Here is a 17542-nt window from a genome sequence, read left to right on the forward strand (position 1 = left end):
AGATCGCAAAGGCCCATGGAAAGGTTATGCCCTCTCTTACCCTCTTCCCCTTCAAATGGGCCTAAGGACAAGGAATATCTGTTGGAGACAGTTACCAAGGCCGTGGCAGCCCCATCTGTGCATGTGAAGCCCCCTGTGGGCAATGCGAGAGGGCAGTCTATGGGCCCCACCCTGCACAGGGAGCCTCCTCCCCAAGCCACATACGTGGTAAGCACTGCTGCCGCCTCCACTGCCGCCATAGCCATACTGGCTGGAGGCCCACTGGGCTGGGGTGGCATTAGGGTTCTGTCCTTGGCCTGTCACCGCAGCAATGGCACTGAACATCTGTGAAGTCATGTTCTGAGGCAGGGCATTCACAGCCCGTGTCAGATCTGTAAGCACACAGGGGCGGGGAGGGGCATGTTAGAGGTGAAAGTCCCTTTAGCTCCATCCTTCCCACCTCCAGTCCCAGGCTCAAGCTCCTCACCTGCAAGGTTGATGTTGGCTGGGGTAGCATTGATAGAGGCAGGTGTCCGGGTCCTGCTGCTGCTGCTAGGGGTGATGCCTGCAGGAAGTGGTTATTTAGTTACATCCCTCCAGAAACCTATTTTTGGTTTTCCAATTCAGGGGGTGGAAGGGGCACTGAAGTAGGTGGAGGGAGGAAGGGAAGCTGCATAGGCACAGTGGATGGAGAACCTTCCTGATGCTGGGAGGCTGTGGGAGGAGTAAGACAGCTGCAGTGACAGCCTACTCCTCACCTGGTCCCCTAGGCTGGGACTACTCTGAATCAGGTCCTAGGTGTTCCTCCAGCCACGTCCCTGAAGTCAGGAAGAGCAGAACTCACCTGGTACAGGATCCTGGTAGTGATCCTTAAACCATCTAAACAGTCCATTCACGGTTGGGAAGATCTGGCCCCGGTACCGGAATCCCTCTGGAGTTACCGTTACATATTCTATCCTGGGATTTTAGAAAGAAACATGCATCAGAAACCACTTGGGACCCACCACGAGAGCGACCAGAACAGATGCCCACCATGTGAAGTAGCCATTCTGGGTGCTAGGGGAAAGGAGAGATGACACAGCTAGTCCCCAGGCCTGTGAAGGGAGGTGAGCAGCACACAGCAGAATACAGTCAAGGCCAAGGAGTCAGTGGCTCCCTGTGTGCTGCATACGGGCTGCCGGAGGAAGGCTTGCTGGAGGCTGTGCTACCATACTGGGCTGCAGTATGAAGGCAGGATACTGCCGGTGAAGTGAGACCGAGGTCCCATAGTGCCAGTGTTGGAAGGGGCCTCCCAGAGCAGCAAATCGCAACTCCCCTAAAGCAGGCATCTTTCTGCAGTGGCTGTGGAAGGTGGTAGTCTGCCCTTGTTCAACACTTCCGAGAGCAGCAGACAGTAGTTAAGAGGGGCTCTGGGTTAGTTCCAGTTCTAGTTTTAGTTTTAGCTCTGCCATTCACCACATATGACACACTGCACCAAGTTACTAAACTTGAATCTCTGCTTCATTTGTCCAACACTTAAGCCTATGGGGTGGGTGTGAGGATAAATGAGAATGCACAGAGCACGTTCCACAATGCCTAAAGCTGGGTTGTGCTCAATAAAGGCCAGCTATCAATGGCAACCAGATAATGCTACATAGTACACAGTTCTCATTTGTATTAGGCTGACACCTGCCTCCTAATTCTTCCATAAGTGTTAATTCTGCCACACAAGGAGAGTCAGCTCCTTTCCCCAGAAGCTATCATGCTGCACCTGGTCCTGGTTAGAGGCCCCTCCCCCTGCACTTTGCTCAACTGTTCCTCATAGGACACAGTTTCCAGCCCCACTTAGCCCTGGCTGCTGGCCTCTGGAAGCACACTGGTGAGTCAACAGGCTTCTCAAGAAATGAGTACAATATTCCAGATGTGCCCAAGATGGCACACGGTCCAGAGTCTAGGGCTTCCTGTCATCTGGCCACTGAGCCCCTACTAATGCAGCCTGAGCTGTGTATCAGGTAAAGCCAGTACAGGGATAAAAGCAGAAGTGCACATGACCCTGGCCAAAGGCCAATGGAAGGATGCGGGCAGGGCTTAGGCAGAGAAGACAATCTCTATGATCACTCTCTTGATGTATGCTGAAGAGGGCAGAAAAGCACAGACTGGGTGATGGGGCTAGGAGCTGGCAGCAACAGGACAAACCAGTCTGTATCACAGACACAAAGACTCCAGTCTAAGGAAACTGGACTTTGTCCTCTAGGTTCAGGGTAAGCGCTAGAGGGACTCAGATAAAGGAATACCTCAGGAAGGCCAGCCTGTCAGTCACACAGAAGCAGGCAGAGCAGGAGACAGAGCAGAACAGGAGACAGGCTCTCCTGACCACCGCTTCAGTGCGGGCGGAGTGAGCACATTACAGCAACAGTGAGCCACTGTGTGCAAGCCCTGGTGAGGGTGAGGCAGGCGGTGGACAGGAGAGACCAGTGTACTGGCCCCCAGTTTCTGCAATCAGGTGAAGAGTGTCTGGTGACTCCTGTCACTCTGTGGGAGGGAGAGGAGGTGAAGGGAACTCCTTTCTTACGGTGTTAAAGAAAGCGCCCTTATGTGAATCTTTGCCTTTTTGCCTCGAAATCATCACCCTCTTTTCCCACCTCCAACCTCCACCTCTGTTCTAAACAGATGAGAGGAGAAAGGCAGTCCAGCAGAGCCAGAGAGGGCACTGCTCTGGGCCTCTCCCTCTCTTCTAGCCTGCCTATGAACCCCAGTGGCAGCACCTTCTCAGCACTAGTGCTCACCTGGGTTTACCCCGGGGCTGGTATCCCAGTAGGAACTTGCCGGGCAGTTCCTTGCAGGCACAGATGAAATAAGGGATGAAGGTGGGCTTCTCCTTCTTAGTTTTGATGAGCAGCTCCTCTAATTTCTGGGGGTAGAATGAGGGGGAGAGGTTGGGATAGCAGCATGCTTGGTACACAACGTCTGGTGCACACATGATGTACACTTCCTTCACCGCCTGAGTGTCCCCTATACTGAAGGGAAAGCGTACATCCTTAAGTGATTGGCAAGTGTCATTCCTCAGAGGGCCCTGGGCTTACCTTGCGGTCCCCACCGCTGCAGTCCTGATAATACTTGTGATTCAGAAGGTCCCGGGCGAAGGATGCCATGGGCTGGACATAGCGAGCAACAATCTCATCCAAATCTTCGAATTCCTGTGGGAAGAAGGTAAAGGCCCCATGTGTCATATCCAGAGCTGAGACTCTTGATCAAATCCATCCAGAAGAGAAACCATGGGAGGGGATGGGCTTCTCAGTACTGCTGAAGCCTCACTCCATAGCAAAGTCCCCTCAGTTTATCCATCTGTGTCATGTCCAGATATATTAGCTCACAGGGCATAAAGTCCTTTAAATCCTGGCTTTGATTCTCCCCTAGTGCTTGGGAACAACAGGAAAATTCACCAGATTTCTCTTCACTGAAAACAGAAAAGAGAAACTTGATATATGTGTGTGCTACAGATGTGTATTTTCTCCTCTTCCTCCACTGGCTTTCTCTAGGTAGACTATTTTAACATTTGGAGGACAGGGAAGGAGGGGACAAAATAAACAAAATTGATATCAAATGACTCATTCCTCAAACCACCTCCCGTTTTGTTGCTGTGCACAGCTAAAATACCTATGACCTGAGTTACTAATGTCAGGTGAAGGCACCCTGAAGGGCGCCTTTTCTGGAAGCAGGAGTGGGATGGGAGGAGGGAAAGCACTGGCTCTCACCTCACTGTTGATCCACAGAGTGGCTCCCAGGCTGAAGGCATTTTCCTTGCCCTCCTCCCGCACATCCACGTGCTGGTAGATGCCATCACTGACTTTCCAGGTCACTGTCAGGTGGTTCTCGCCCTTGCTGCTTGGTCGGATAATCACATCACCCTGGTCCATGGTCTCCATCATCTTTTCTGCTTGCTTGAAATTGATATTATGGAAGGATGGGTGTGCGATCACTCTCTTGATGTATGCTGAAGAGGGCAGAAAAGCAGTACAGACTGGGTGATGGGGCTAGGAGCTGGCAGCAACAGGACAAACCAGGCCTTCATTTCTTATTTATTTATTGAGTTGGGGTGCTCTGTCATCTGGGCTGGAGTGCCAGTGGCACAATCATGACTCACTGTAGCGTCGACCTCCTGGGCTCAAGCGATCCTCCTGTCTTAGCCTCTAAAATAGCTGGGAATACTGGTGCACATCACCATGCCTGGCTTTTTTTTTTTTTTTTTTTGAGACAGAGTCTCATTCTGTCACCCACGTTGTAGCATAGTGGCGCAACTTTGGCTCACTGCAACTTCTCCCTCCTAGGTTCAAGCAATTCTCCTGCCTCAGTAGCTGGGATTACAGGCGCCCACCATCACGCCTGGCTAGTTTTTGTATTTTTAGAAGAGACGGGGTTTCACTGTTTTGGCCAGGCTCGTCTTGAACTCCTGACCTCAAGCGACCCGCCTGCCTCAGCCTCCCAAAGTGCTAGGATTACAGGCGTGAGCCATCGCACCTGGCCATTTTTTTTTTTTTTTTGAGACAGAGTCTCACTCTGTCACCCACGCTATACTACAGTGGTGCAATTTTGGCTCACTGCAACTTCTTACTCCTGGGTTCAAGCAATTCTCCTGCCTCAGTAGCTGGGATTACAGGCGCCCACCACACCTGGGTAGGTTTTGTATGTTTGGTAGAGACAGGGGTTCACCATTTTGGCCAGGCTGGTCTTGAACTCCTGACCTCAAGTGATCCACCTACCTCAGCTCCAAGTGCTGGGATTATAGGCATGAGCCACCGTACCTGGCTCCTGGCTAATTTCTAAATTTTTTTTGTAGACATGGGGTCTTACTAAGTTGCCCAGGCTGGTCTTAAACTCCTGGGCTCAAGTGCTCCTCCTGCCTTGGCCTCCCAAAGTGCAGGGCTACAGCCATGAGCCACCCTGTTTGGGCTTAATTTCTGATGCATTATGGGATTCTGAGACTCTTTCACCTTCTCTGGGCTTGGATTAGCTGATATGAAGGACATGTTCACCTGGGCTCCTAGGACACTGAAAGAATGAGGCTTTAGGAGTCACAAGGCATTAGCAAAGAAAATGTGACCCAAGAGATTCTGGGTTCCAGCCCTACCTATGACTTTTTCATGACATCTCCAGGCCTCAGCACCTCAAAGCTGAGTCCCCACTTCCACTGGGAGACTGACACATGTGCATCCTGTGGCCTGAATCCTGCACTGGGAGAACTGCCAAGATTCAGGGTGCACAGAGATGGTGGGAGGCACACTCACTGGTCCGCTGCTGCTTCCGCTTCATGTCCTCCTCCTGCTTGTGGTCTGCAGCTTCAGCATCAAAGTCATAGTAGGTGTCTTTGGGCAGCTTCCACTCATTGTTCCTGTCCATGAGGTCTGAGGTGCGGCAGGTCAGGTCTGCACTGAACTTCTCAATGTCAATCTTCATGATGCGGCAGTGAACAGTCATTCCCACCTAGATCCACAGAACATTTGAGCTGGAAGGGACAAAGATGATCTAGCCCGATGCCCTATTTCACACATGAGAAAACCAAAGTCCAGCCAGAAAGGTGTAAGGTGTAAAGTGACTTGCCCAAAGCCAGCCAGCTGCTGAATGGCAGACTGGGAGTTTGGGGTGGAATCTTGTCTGTAGACTGCAGGCCAAGCCCTGCACTGATGCCTCCACTCTGGGCAGGAAAACCAGCTGGAGCCTGCTGGATCTACCCTGTCCCTGGCACTCTTCTCTTCTCCCATGAAGTTGCCTAGTTACTGCTCCCAAGGTGCCATCAAAGATTGACTCCCCCGACCCCCCCTCCTTTTTTTTGAGACAGTCTCACTCATCCCCCAGACTAGAGTGCAGTGGCGTGATCTTGGCTCACTGCAACCTCCACCCACAGGGTTCAAGCAATTCTCGTGTCTTAGCCTCCCGAGTAGCTGGGATTACAGGCATGTGCCACCACACCTGGCTAATTTTTGTATTTTCTGTAGAGACAGGGTTTCACCAAGTTGGCCAGGCTGGTCTCAAACTCCTGACTTCAAGTAATGATCCACCCACCTTGGCCTCCCGAAGTGCTGGGATTACAGGTGTGAGCTGCCATGCCTGGCCTGACTTCCGTTTTTGAAGGGGAAGCAAAGTAATAGCTGTTTTCTGTATCTTACCCTTGGTATGAGCCCTTCTAAGTAGTGACAAAAGCCAGTCACTCTGCATCACTCTTCTCCTTGTGAAAAATCTCCCCAGCTTCACTTATTAGAACTATCTTTCCCCAGCCCTCCTAAGTCATAGTTCTCAGGGGTTCACAACACTCAGAACCAGTGAATTTGGCAGAGCTGGTATCAGCTATGTCACTAACTGGGTGATTCTGAAAAAAGTTGAATTTCTCTGACAAAAGACAATATTTCCATTTCCATCAGCATGTGAGACTACAGACAACATATGTCGATGTCAGTGCTGGTAGCTAGTGGGTGCATGATATATGGCCGGAAAATAACAACAGAAATGGAGCCTAGAGATTTCCTCCCCATCCACAGACACCATCTCAAGGTTCCTTCTGTGTCATCTGGTTCTGCCTAGAGGATCCAGAGGCTCCCTGTGCACAGGAGCTGTGCCATGCATTATTTCCCACCCTCTAAAGCACTGATGCCTGGTCTTGGGAGCACAGGCAGAGCCTTTCTGTTTCACGGCATGTAATGCTGGGCCCTGCCCTCTGGACTGAACTGCAGCTTCCCACACAGGAAGAGCCCTCTCCCAAAGGACTGGGAACTTGCTGAAATTTCACAAAGGCAGTGAACAAAAGCTGCTACTCATTCAAATGGTTCTGACCCTAGCTTCTTTCAACTAGTTATAAATCTTCCCTGAAACACTTCCCACCAGCAGCCACTGGGAACAGAGCCTAATTTCTGGTGGGGACAGCCCAAAGTTAGAGAGCCTGATCTGGGCAGCTGAAAATTGCACTACAACCTTAGGACAGTCAGTCCTCTACCTTCACTCGTTCTTCCGGCCGCTTTACCACTTTGTCACTGAGGAATTTGGTGGGGATGAAGCCGGTGACACCATTGTCTAGCCGTGTTTTGACACCGATGGCCTGGCCTGGGCATGAACCGCTGTCAAAGTGGTTCCACACCTGAAGAGGGCATGAGGAGAGGAGCTTGATTATCAAGATTCTGGAGATCACTCATTCAGAAAAGAGCTCCCAGAGGTGTTGTAATTTCTTTTACCATTGACACCTTGCACCATGATCTGAAAACACAATGACTTAGTCATCTGCCAAGGCAGAATTTGAACATCTACAAAGTCCCTTGTCTCATAGCTGATGCCTGGCACCACTGGCCATCAGATGAATCTGTTTTCTTTTTTTTTGAGATGGAGTCTTGTTCTGTTGTCCAGGCTGGAGTGCAGTGGCGCAATCTCGGCTCACTGTAACCTCCGCCTCCCAGGTTCAAGCCGATTCTTCTGCCTCAGCCTCCTGAGTAGGTGGGATTACAGGCGTGCATCACCACACAGGGTGGATTTTTGTATTTTTAGTAGAGACGGGGTTTCACCATGTTGGCCAGGCTGGTCTCGAACTCCTGACCTCAGGTGTTCTGCCCACCTGGGCCTCCCAAAGTGCTGGGATTACAGGCATGAGCCACCACACCTAGCCATCTTTTTCTTATGACAGGATCACTCTTTTGCCTAGGCTGAGGTGTAGTGGTGCACTCAGAGTTCACTGCAGCCTCAACCTCCCAGGCTCAAGTGATCCTTCCACCTTGGCCTCTAGAGTAGCTGGGACTATAAGCGCACGCCCCCAAGTCTTGGTAATTTTTTTTTTTGAGACAGAGTCTTGCTCTGTTGCCCAGGCTGGAGTGCAGTGGCACAATCTCGGCTCACTGCAAGCTCTGCCTCCCGGTTTCATGCCATTCTCCTGCCTCTGCCTCCCGAGTAGCTGGGACTACAGGCACCCACCACCACGCCCAGCTAATTTTTTGTATTTTTAGTAGAGACAGGGCTTCACCATGTTAGCCAGGATGTCCTCAATCTCCTGACCTCGTGATCCACCTGCCTCGGCCTCCCAAAGTGCTGGGATTACAGGCATGAGCCACTGCGCCTGGTTAAGCCTGGGTAATTTTATTTTGTAGAGATAGGGTTTTGCCATGTTGCTCAGGCTGGTTTTGAACTCCTGGGCTCAAGCACTCCACCTGCCTCGGCCCCTGAAAGTGCTGGGATTACTAGTGTGACTGTGTCCCATCCTCTTTTATGTTTATCCAACTTAGATCCCTTTAGCTGCAACTGAGGCCCCTCCCTTTTTTTTTTTTTTGAGATGGGAGTCTCACCACCACACCCTGCTAATCCTTGTATTTTTAGTAGAGACAGGGTTTCATCATGTTGGTCAGGCTGGTATGGAACTCTGCCTCAGCCTCCCCAAGTACTGGGATTACAGGCATGAGCCACTGTGCCTGGCCTGGCCCCTCCCCCCACTCTTTTCTTTTTTTGAGACGGACTCTCACTGTTGCCCAGGCTGGAGTACAGTGGTGCAATCTCGGTTCACTGCAGGCTCCACCTCCCGGGTTCATGCCATTCTCTTGCCTCAGCCTCCCGAGTAGCTGGGACTACAGGCGCCCGCCACCATGCCCGGCTAATTTTTTGTATTTTTTAGTAGAGACAGGGTTTCACCGTGTTAGCCAGGATGGTCTCGATCTCCTGACCTCGTGATCCGCCCTCCTCGGCCTCCCAAAGTGCTGGGATTACAGGAGTGAGCCACCGCGCCCGGCCGGCCCCTCCCTTTTTTTAAAAAAAGGAGATGGGGTCTTGTTATGTTGCCCAGGCTGGCCTCGAACTCTTGGGCTCAAGAAATCCTCCCAAATTAGGAGCGCCTCTGCCCGGCCACCCATCGTCTGGGAGGTGAGGAGCGCCTCTGCCCGGCCACCCATCGTCTGGGAGGTGAGGAGCGCCTCTGCCCGGCCACCCATCGTCTGGAAAGTGAGGAGCGCCTCTGCCTGGCCGCCCATCGTCTGGGAAGTGAGGAGCGCCTCTGCCCGACCACCCATCGTCTGGGAAGTGAGGAGCGCCTCTGCCCGGCCACCTATCGTCTGGGAAGAAGTGAGGAGCATCTCTGCCTGGCCGCCCCGTCTGGGAAGTGAGGAGCCCATCTGCCCGGCCGCCCCGTGTCTGGGTAGAAGTGAGGAGCTCCTCTGCCTGGCCGCTCCGTCTGGGAGGTCTACCACGGAGGCCTGAAGCAATGTGGGGGCTGGACGTGGTGGCTCACGCCTGTGGTCCCGGCACTCTGGGGGGCGAGGCGGGTTGATCACTTCGGGCTAGGAGTTCGAGACCAGTCTGGCCAACTTGGCGAAACATGAAGAATACAACAGACAAACCAACCAACCAACTCAATGACAACAAAACAGGTCTACCCTGGAGTCATACTCTAATTTTCTCTATTTTCCTCCCTTTCTGATCCTTTATCCCACTTTCTTTTTCTTCCTCTTCCTTCTCCCTCTTCTTTGTCAAATGGAGGATTGAGTTATTATCACTGATCCATATAAAGTCCCTCTCGCATTTATTTTAACTCCCACCCCCATTTCTATTCCCCGACTTCCCATGTGCAACCTTTCTAATATGTTTGATACGCATCTTTTTGTTTGTATGTATTTTTAGAAAATGTTTATTGTTTTTGTATGCAAAAAAAAATTAATAAAAAAAAAAAAAAAAAAAAAAAAAAAAAAAAAAAAGAAATCCTCCCAAATTAGCCTCTGATGTAGCTGGCACTATACGTATGTGCCACGCCTGTCTGCCATTTTGTTCTGACCCAGTGACCATAAGAAGTTTCTTTCTTTTTTTTTTTTGAGACAGTCTCGCTCTTTCGCCCAGGCCGAAGTGCAGTGGCGCTATCTTGGCTCACTGCAAGCTCCACCTCCTGGGTTCACACCATTCTCCTGCCTCAGCCTCCCGAGTGGCTGGGACTACAGGCGCCCGCCACCGTGCCTGGCTAATTTTTTGAATTTTTAGTAGAGACAGGGTTTCACTGTGTTAGCCAGGATGGTCTCGATCTCCTGACCTCATGATCCGCCCGCCTTGGCCTCCCAAAGTGCTGGGATTACAGGCGTTAGCCACCGCGCCTGGCCAACCATAAGAAGTTTCTACGTCAGCCTTTTTTTTTTTTTTCCTTTTCTGAGATGAAGTCTCATTCTGTCACCCAGGCTGCAGTGCAGTGGTATCATCTCGGCTCACTGCAACCTCTGCCGCCTTGGTTCAAGTCATTCTCCTGCCTCAGCCTCCCGAGTAGCTAGGATTACAGGCATGTGCCACCACAACTGGCTAATTTTTGTATTTTTAGTAGAGACGGGGTTTCACCATCTTGGCCAGGCTGGTCTCAAACCCCTGACCTCAGGTGAACCGCTCACCTTGGCCCCCCAAAGTGCTAGGATTATAGGTGTGAGCCACCATGCCCAGCTATGTCAGCCTTCTCAGAAGGGACTTCATGCTAAACTTGTGTGTTTCCTATCCGTCTTCCTTCTTTGTGTACTTGTTTGGTAAGAGAATGATCTAGAACACCCTCATTTCTGATTCCCTTCTAGGCACCGAGATCATTCAACGAAGGAAACCCACTGAGCAAGACAATGCTGCAGCACACACCTCGCTTAGTTCAGGGAAATTGTCCTGCTGACAGAAGGGGCACTGCCACAGCCCTGTGTCATCATTGCGGATCGCCTGGTCATAGCTTTCACCCTGGGGACGCCTGTGGGCGATGCCAGTGACATTGCAGATGATGAGCTTTCCTGCAAGAAGGAAAGAGGATGGGGAGCAGGCTCAGAGAATGTGGAGAGAACTTCTTTCCACCAGCCTTTCAGTGACAGAATATCTGACTTCCTTCCCATCCTTGAAGAAGGAACTCTTCCCGATTTTTATTTATTTATTTATTTTTGAGATGAAGTCTTGCTCTGTTGCCCAGGCTGCAGTGCAGTGGTGCCATCTCGGCTGACTGTAACCTCTGCCTCCCAGGTTCAAGGAATCCTCCTGCCTCAGCCTCCCGAGTAGCTGGGATTACAGGTGCCCACCACCATGCTCAGCTAATTTTTGTATTTTTAGTGGAGATGGGGTTTCACCATGTTGCCCAGGCTGGTCTCGAACTCCTGGCCTCAAGCAGTCTGCCTGCCCTGGCCTCCCAAAGTGCTGGGATTACAGGCATGAGCCACTGTGCCCGGCCGTTCCCCTGATTTGATGATAGGGGAAAATAAAGCCTCTAAGAAGACTAACTGCATGAAGATTCCATAGCACACTGGAAGCACATTTGACCTTAAATTCAGTTTTGACTTCCAGTCCAGGACTCTTCAGTCTTTTAAAATGCTCTCCTGGTCTTCCCCATGTACAACACAAACCTGCATCAATCTGTTGGAACTGCTGCTTGGTTTGAATGTACACGGTAAACACACCCCCTGCCCCCAATAAAAAAACGACCCCAGAATTTACCAATGTAGAAGGTCTCTGGTGTTTCTTTGGTTAACATATTGAAGATCTCCTCTGTGTTGGGAGAGCGGTAGGCTGTCCGGAGGTCCTTATATCGACAGCTCAGCTCTGCCCGGATGTCATAGAGTGTGATGTGTTTGTCACCATAGCCCTGGGGAAGAAGCCCATCAAGAAGAGCCTTGCAGCTGCCCCCCAACCTGAGCCTCAAGGAGTCCCGTGGAAGGGGTGGGCCTCTCCAGATGGGAGCAAGTTTCTGTCAGGGCTTCTTCTTTTCTTTCCATCAACATTTACTAAAGGTGGTTTTCAAACTTAGCCATGAAACACTGTAATCAAAGTGCTTTACGGAACCCCAATGAGTCCACAGATAAATGCAAAGCTGTGCTGTTAGAAAGGAGGAAAGGGGGCCTAGATGGAAACTATAGTACTGACATCCTCCCAACTCCCTCCTGCCCCTTGTAATTATGGTGGCAATCTCTGAGACTTCCCTGGCTCCTTAACAAGCAGACCAAAAACTTCCTTGAGGAGCCCAGTAGAGCAGGGCAGGGAGATGAGGATCAAGTCTGCCATACTAACAGTATCAGGCTTTCTCTGCATACTCACTGCCGAAGTCTCCTACCAACCTGGCCACTTGGGATGGGTTTTTCTGCCAGGCCTTCCATGCTGTCCCTTACCTGCCTCTCCAGCTCTTCTGCAAAGGCATCAAGGTCCAGGTCTTTGAGTCGTTCTGGGTTTTCCAAGATTTCTTCAAGGGCTCCTGCAGGATTGGCATCCTCGGCTGATTCATCGTATTCCAGGGCATCCACTGCCATCTTCCTAGCCCACTCATAAGTCTCAGGGTGGACACGGGAACCATCAAGGACTTCAATATATGAGTCAGTGCTGGAGGAAAGGCAGAAAAGGAACAGGATATAGAACGATAAGCTTCTAGTAACAACCCAAATGTCCACCAATGGGGAACTGGTTAAATAAATTAGGGCACCTCCATACAATGGAATACTATACAGCCATTAACAAGAATGAGGTAGATCTATGTGTGCTGACATGGAAAGATGGCCACAATATATTGATACGTGAAAAATGCACTGCAAAAACACTATGAACCATATGATCCCATTTTTGTAGTAAATGGGTAGTTAGTAAATGCATAGCAAAAATAAAATTTAGAAAAACTGTAGTATACATAAAATTGTTATGGTAGTTATCTCTGGGGGGTGGGATTATGGGGGACTTCCACTTTCTGCATAATATTTCTATATGTTGAATTTTATATGATGAACTTATATGAGTCTCATAATAAGATAAATCAAGAAAGGGGAAAAAAACCTTTGAAAATTTGCTGATAGCTATTTTCCCCCATAAAGCCTTCCCAGGCTGGTCTTGCCCGTGCACTCACATGGACCTATGTTATTCGTGGAGTGTTACAGCAAAGCTGAGTGGAAAATGAAGTTTTAGAACTTGAAGCCTATTTCCCCACTGATTTCCATTACTGAATGAGGAGCTATGTGCCCGTGGAAAAGATCCTCCAAAGACTGAGTTGATAACTTCTGGAGAGGAAGAGGTCAATAGTGAAGTCCAAAGTCCAAGTGAATAGAACTTTCTCTTAATAACATCATCTCAAAACATACCAAACCTCTCTCCCCCTTCCTTATCTCTTCATACCCCCAAACTCCTTTTTCATTGCCCCTGCTATTCCCACCCTTATCTGGCCACAACAAACTATACTAATAAAAAAGCAAGTTTGTGTTTACTGAACAAAATCTTGTGTTTTCCATGCTTAATTTATAAGCTAAGCTGGTACTTTTTATGTTTCTCTCACACGGAAAATGTTTCACATAATTGAACCGATCTTTTCCATAGGTCAGGGGCTCTTGACTGAATAAAGTTCCTTACCTTTTCTTTAAAACATTTCCTAAGTTAAAATGGCTTGTGGTCCTTTGATAGCCCTAACCCCTGAAACCTGAAAACAAAGCCCCCAAGGGAATTCCTCCTGCCCCATCCAGGCAGAGGGCATCACCTGTCCCCCAGGGAGGCTGTGTCGATCTTGAGGAAGCCAGCGCAATTCATGAAGACTTTGGGACCCATGTGGCACATGGTGACCAGCTGGGTCCGGCTCTCGAGCCGGGTGTTGTTCTGCTTCAGGATCTGGAGGAAAGAGCTGGACTGAGCCAGGGCAGTAGGGAGGCCCCACCTTCCCAGACTGTTCCAGTCTCTATTAAACCCTCATAACAAAAACTCTGTCCCACCCAGTATCTAGTTGAGCACTATAGCATGCTATTGACCACTCAAAATTAAAAAAAAAAAAAAAGAAAAAAAAAGCTTTGCTTTAAATGGGAAAATAACAAACAAATGATGTTATACCTACACCAAAGACCATATACAACTAATGTACGGCTTATAAGTTACAAGTTAACACTAGTTGGCCGGGCGCAGTGGCTCATGCCTGTAATCCCAACACTTTGGGAGGCTGAGGCAGGTGGATCGCCTGGGGTCAGGAGTTTGAGACCAGCCTGGCCAACATAGTGAAACCCCGTCTCTACTAAAAATACAAAAAATTAGCTGGGCGTGGTGGTGCAAGCAGCAGTGAGGGGCACAGCTTTGGCCAACTGGGTCTGAAGTCAGACTCTTGACTCTCACTAGCTGAGTGATTTTGGACAAGTCACTGACCTTGGTCCTCCTGATCTGTCAAATTATACTGAGACAATGTATATATTCATATTCAATGAAATGGCAAGTTTTTTTTTTTTTTTTTTTTTTTTGAGACAGAGTCTCGCTCTGTCACCCAAGCTGGAGTGCCGTGGCGCGATCTCGGCTCAATGCAAGCTCCACCTCCCGGGTTCACACCATTCTCCTGCCTCAGCCTCCCCAGTAACTGGGACTACAGGAGCCCGCCACCACGCCCAGCTAATTTTTTGTATTTTTAGTAGAGATGGGGTTTCACCATGTTAGCCAGGATGGTCTCGATCTCCTGACCTTGTGATCCGCCCGCCTCGGCCTCCCAAAGTGCTGGGATTACAGGCGTGAGCCACGGCGCCCGGCCTGAAATGGCAAGTTTTAAAATTTCTGAATTCACCCCAATCCTACCTTCAGGAGGTGGGTCCCTTTCCGAGGTCCCAGGCCACAAACATACTGGATCAAGGCCTGGCTGTAAGGGTGGGCAATGGCACGGTTGACATCGACCCCGACCTCATTGACTCGGTTGATAAATTCACAGTACAAGGCGTTGAGCAGCTCCTCTTTCACCACATGCTCCTGTTGACATTCAGCAGGCAGGAGTAAGGTTACTCTGCCTTTCCCTTCACCCGAGCCTGCCCGTCAAATCCTACTCACCTGCAAGGGGTGAAACTTAAGACACAGGATGTCTTCGTCGGAACTGCACACCTGGGCAAATTCAATCAGAGGGTCCTGGATGCGCCGTGCCAGGGAGACGGCCTGTCTCAGCACTGGAGGGTAATCCCGGAACTCTGCCTAGAGTCAAACGAGGGTCAGCAGGGCCTTAAAATCCCCTCAGCTACAACATCAAGAGGAAATCCAAACCATTCTGGTTTAAATCATTTTCTCTGCTTCTCTGGGATCTTTTTTCCTGAGACCAATTTAATTTCTGGGACTCCCAATCTGAACCATAACTGCAAAACGGGGAACTTCTGCATGGATAAGTACACAGGTATGGTCCTGTGCCCCTGATAACCTTTGTTTCCCAATTTAACCTCTTTGGGATTAATAGCACTTGCCTGGGCAGGCCCTAAGGGTGGGGCTCCAGCATTACCTCTGACTTCTTGCTGTTCATATAGAGAATGGCCAACTCGTTGTCAACCAGCTCTACCCCAATAGATGACAGCTGCTGGCCCTGGTCCAGCTCATGTACAATGCGCTTCACATCTTCAATCAACATCTGGGCGTCCCTGGTGGGATGAGTGTTGGTCAATGAATACGTTTTCTTAGGGATGGACAGTCTTATGACTGCCTTGGGGGTGAAGAGGTAGGGGAGGAAAGGGCTTTGAAGAAAATGAGGTCAAACATCCCCAGGGACACTCCCCGCACAAGCACAAGCCCCATCTGTTATGGGCATATGCCAGATTCAATAATAAGGGATGAGTTGGGTCACAGCCTTAAACCAGGTGTGGTCTAATCCCTACCTACCTGTTCTCTCCTGCAACTGTCACTACATGAGGCTTCTTATTCAGGAGAAATTTCTTTAGCGTTTCAATATCTTGAGCCTGGATTGAAAGAAAATTGAAGCTGAATGGCTCTGAGGATGTAAAGATTTCAGGAAATTCTGTCTCCCTATATTGGAGATCTTGTAAGAACTGGAAGTCTTCAGAAGATATCTGGTCCAAGGTGCTACCAAGGAACTATTCCCACCTCTTCCTGAAAGTTGGCCAACCCTGCCTCGGCTTAATAATTCCACTGACTAGAACTGCACTGCAGTGGTACTAGCTGCCACTGGCTAGGTCGCAAGGATGAGGTTAGGAAACCGTTCTTTTTTATTGTAAACCAAAATCTAATACTTAGCCATTGGTTCTAGTTTTGATGAAGCAAAACAAAGAACTAATAGCTGCACTCTTTTGGGTGAGGGCCCTTTGAAAAGGTCAACATGGCCTTTTTCCTCTAGCGAGCTTTGCGTTCCCTGTGCACCGGAAGTGATCCCCTGCGTGGCTGGGCTGCTCGGGTTAGAGCGTCAGGAAGAGCCTAAAGATTAGACTGTAAGAAAAGAAAATAGAAGCCATGTTTCGAAGACCTGTATTACAGGTACTTCGTCAGTTTGTAAGACATGAGTCCGAAACAACTATCAGTTTGGTTCTTGAAAGATCCTTGAATCGTGTGCAGTTACTTGGGCGAGTGGGTCAGGACCCTGTCTTGAGACAGGTGGAAGGAAAAAATCCAGTCACAATATTTTCTCTAGCAACTAATGAGATGTGGCGATCCGGGGACAGTGAAGTTTACCAATTGGGTGATATCACTCAAAAGACAACATGGCACAGAATATCAGTATTCTGGCCAGGCCTCAGAGACGTGGCATATCAGCATGTGAAAAAGGGGTCTCGAATTTATTTGGAAGGGAAAATAGACTATGGTGAATACATGGATAAAAATAATGTGAGGCGACAAGCAACAACAATCATAGCTGATAATATTATATTTCTGAGTGACCAGACGAAAGAGAAGGAGTAGAAAGGATGATTCTTCTTTGGCCATCATTTGGTACAGTCTCATTTCCAAGTCATGTATAATCTTTATCGCTCCCAAGGACAAGAATTAAAATACTCTTTTACGTAAAAAAAAAAAGAAAAAAAAAAAGAAAAGGTCAACATGGTTAAGTATGATTTCCTTCAGCTTAAAGATGTCCAGTTTCTTATGATTTACTTTCCAGTGCCTCACACTCCTGTATGTCCTCCTTTTGTGGCTATTTCATTTGTGGTGTGACTTCTGCTAAAATGTGAGTAGTTAGGACTATTAGATATTCTGATCTCCATTTCAAGATTTTAAGGGCTGGGTGCAGTGGCTCACACCTGTAATCCCAGCATTTGGGAGGCTGAGGCAGATGGATCACTTGAGTCTAGGAGTTTGACACCTGCCTAGGCAACATGGTGAAACCTTGTCTCTACAAAAAATACAAAAATTAGCCAGGCGTGGTGGTGCACGCCTCTGGTCCCAGCTACTTGGAAGGCAGGAGGATCACTTGAGCCTGGGAAGCAGAGGCTGCAGTGAGGTGAGTTCTTGCCACTGCACTCCAGCCTGGCGACGGAGCAAGACTCTGTTTCAATAATAATAATAATAATAATGATGATGATAATAATAATAATGATAATAATAAAATTTAAAAAATAGTTGTTTCTTAAGAAGTTTTTCTTTCAAGAATGGGGCTCTGTCAACAAAACTGAAAGACAGTACAGATACCATTAGGATAAACAAAATTCAGAAATATACCAACCAAATGAATTGAAAGTCTTCTTTCCCTGGAAAAAAGAGACCCTGAAAGGCTAAAGCAGGGAAAAGGCTGGCTTCATGCCTCAGTGGCTTTCAGCTGCTGGAACAGCCTGACCCAGATGCTGGTAAGAAAAGAGGCAGTTAAAGCAACTCCAGAAGCACACAAGGCCTACGAACTGGCCTCAAGCCAGAAGCAAATCCTGTACCAGATAAC

General features: G+C 49.1%; 2 protein-coding genes across 3 annotated transcripts in view; one reads left to right on the forward strand and one right to left on the reverse strand.

The window, feature by feature from the left end:
* SUPT6H (SPT6 homolog, histone chaperone and transcription elongation factor) overlaps positions 1–17542 on the reverse strand; it is a 42363-nt gene that overhangs the window by 1513 nt on the left and 23308 nt on the right. For both annotated transcript variants that reach the window (XM_055256774.2, XM_063628641.1), the window contains 16 exons: positions 15541–15617; positions 15167–15302; positions 14731–14868; positions 14485–14652; positions 13418–13545; positions 12075–12282; positions 11407–11554; positions 10573–10715; positions 6944–7084; positions 5244–5439; positions 3714–3952; positions 3042–3155; positions 2745–2869; positions 824–936; positions 467–544; positions 205–371 (listed from right to left, as the gene is read on the reverse strand). In XM_055256774.2, coding sequence (XP_055112749.1) covers positions 205–371; positions 467–544; positions 824–936; positions 2745–2869; positions 3042–3155; positions 3714–3952; positions 5244–5439; positions 6944–7084; positions 10573–10715; positions 11407–11554; positions 12075–12282; positions 13418–13545; positions 14485–14652; positions 14731–14868; positions 15167–15302; positions 15541–15617 — 2319 coding nt within the window. The remainder of the gene's footprint in view (positions 1–204; positions 372–466; positions 545–823; positions 937–2744; positions 2870–3041; positions 3156–3713; positions 3953–5243; positions 5440–6943; positions 7085–10572; positions 10716–11406; positions 11555–12074; positions 12283–13417; positions 13546–14484; positions 14653–14730; positions 14869–15166; positions 15303–15540; positions 15618–17542) is intronic.
* On the forward strand, positions 16005–17134 carry LOC129469793 (single-stranded DNA-binding protein, mitochondrial-like). The gene has a single exon (XM_055256829.2). It carries the CDS (start codon positions 16126–16128, stop codon positions 16570–16572), a length of 447 nt encoding a protein of 148 aa, XP_055112804.1. The 5' UTR covers positions 16005–16125; the 3' UTR covers positions 16573–17134.

The sequence above is a fragment of the Symphalangus syndactylus genome, chromosome 20 (genome assembly GCF_028878055.3).
Source record: "Symphalangus syndactylus isolate Jambi chromosome 20, NHGRI_mSymSyn1-v2.1_pri, whole genome shotgun sequence".
Taxonomy (NCBI): Eukaryota; Metazoa; Chordata; class Mammalia; order Primates; family Hylobatidae; genus Symphalangus; species Symphalangus syndactylus.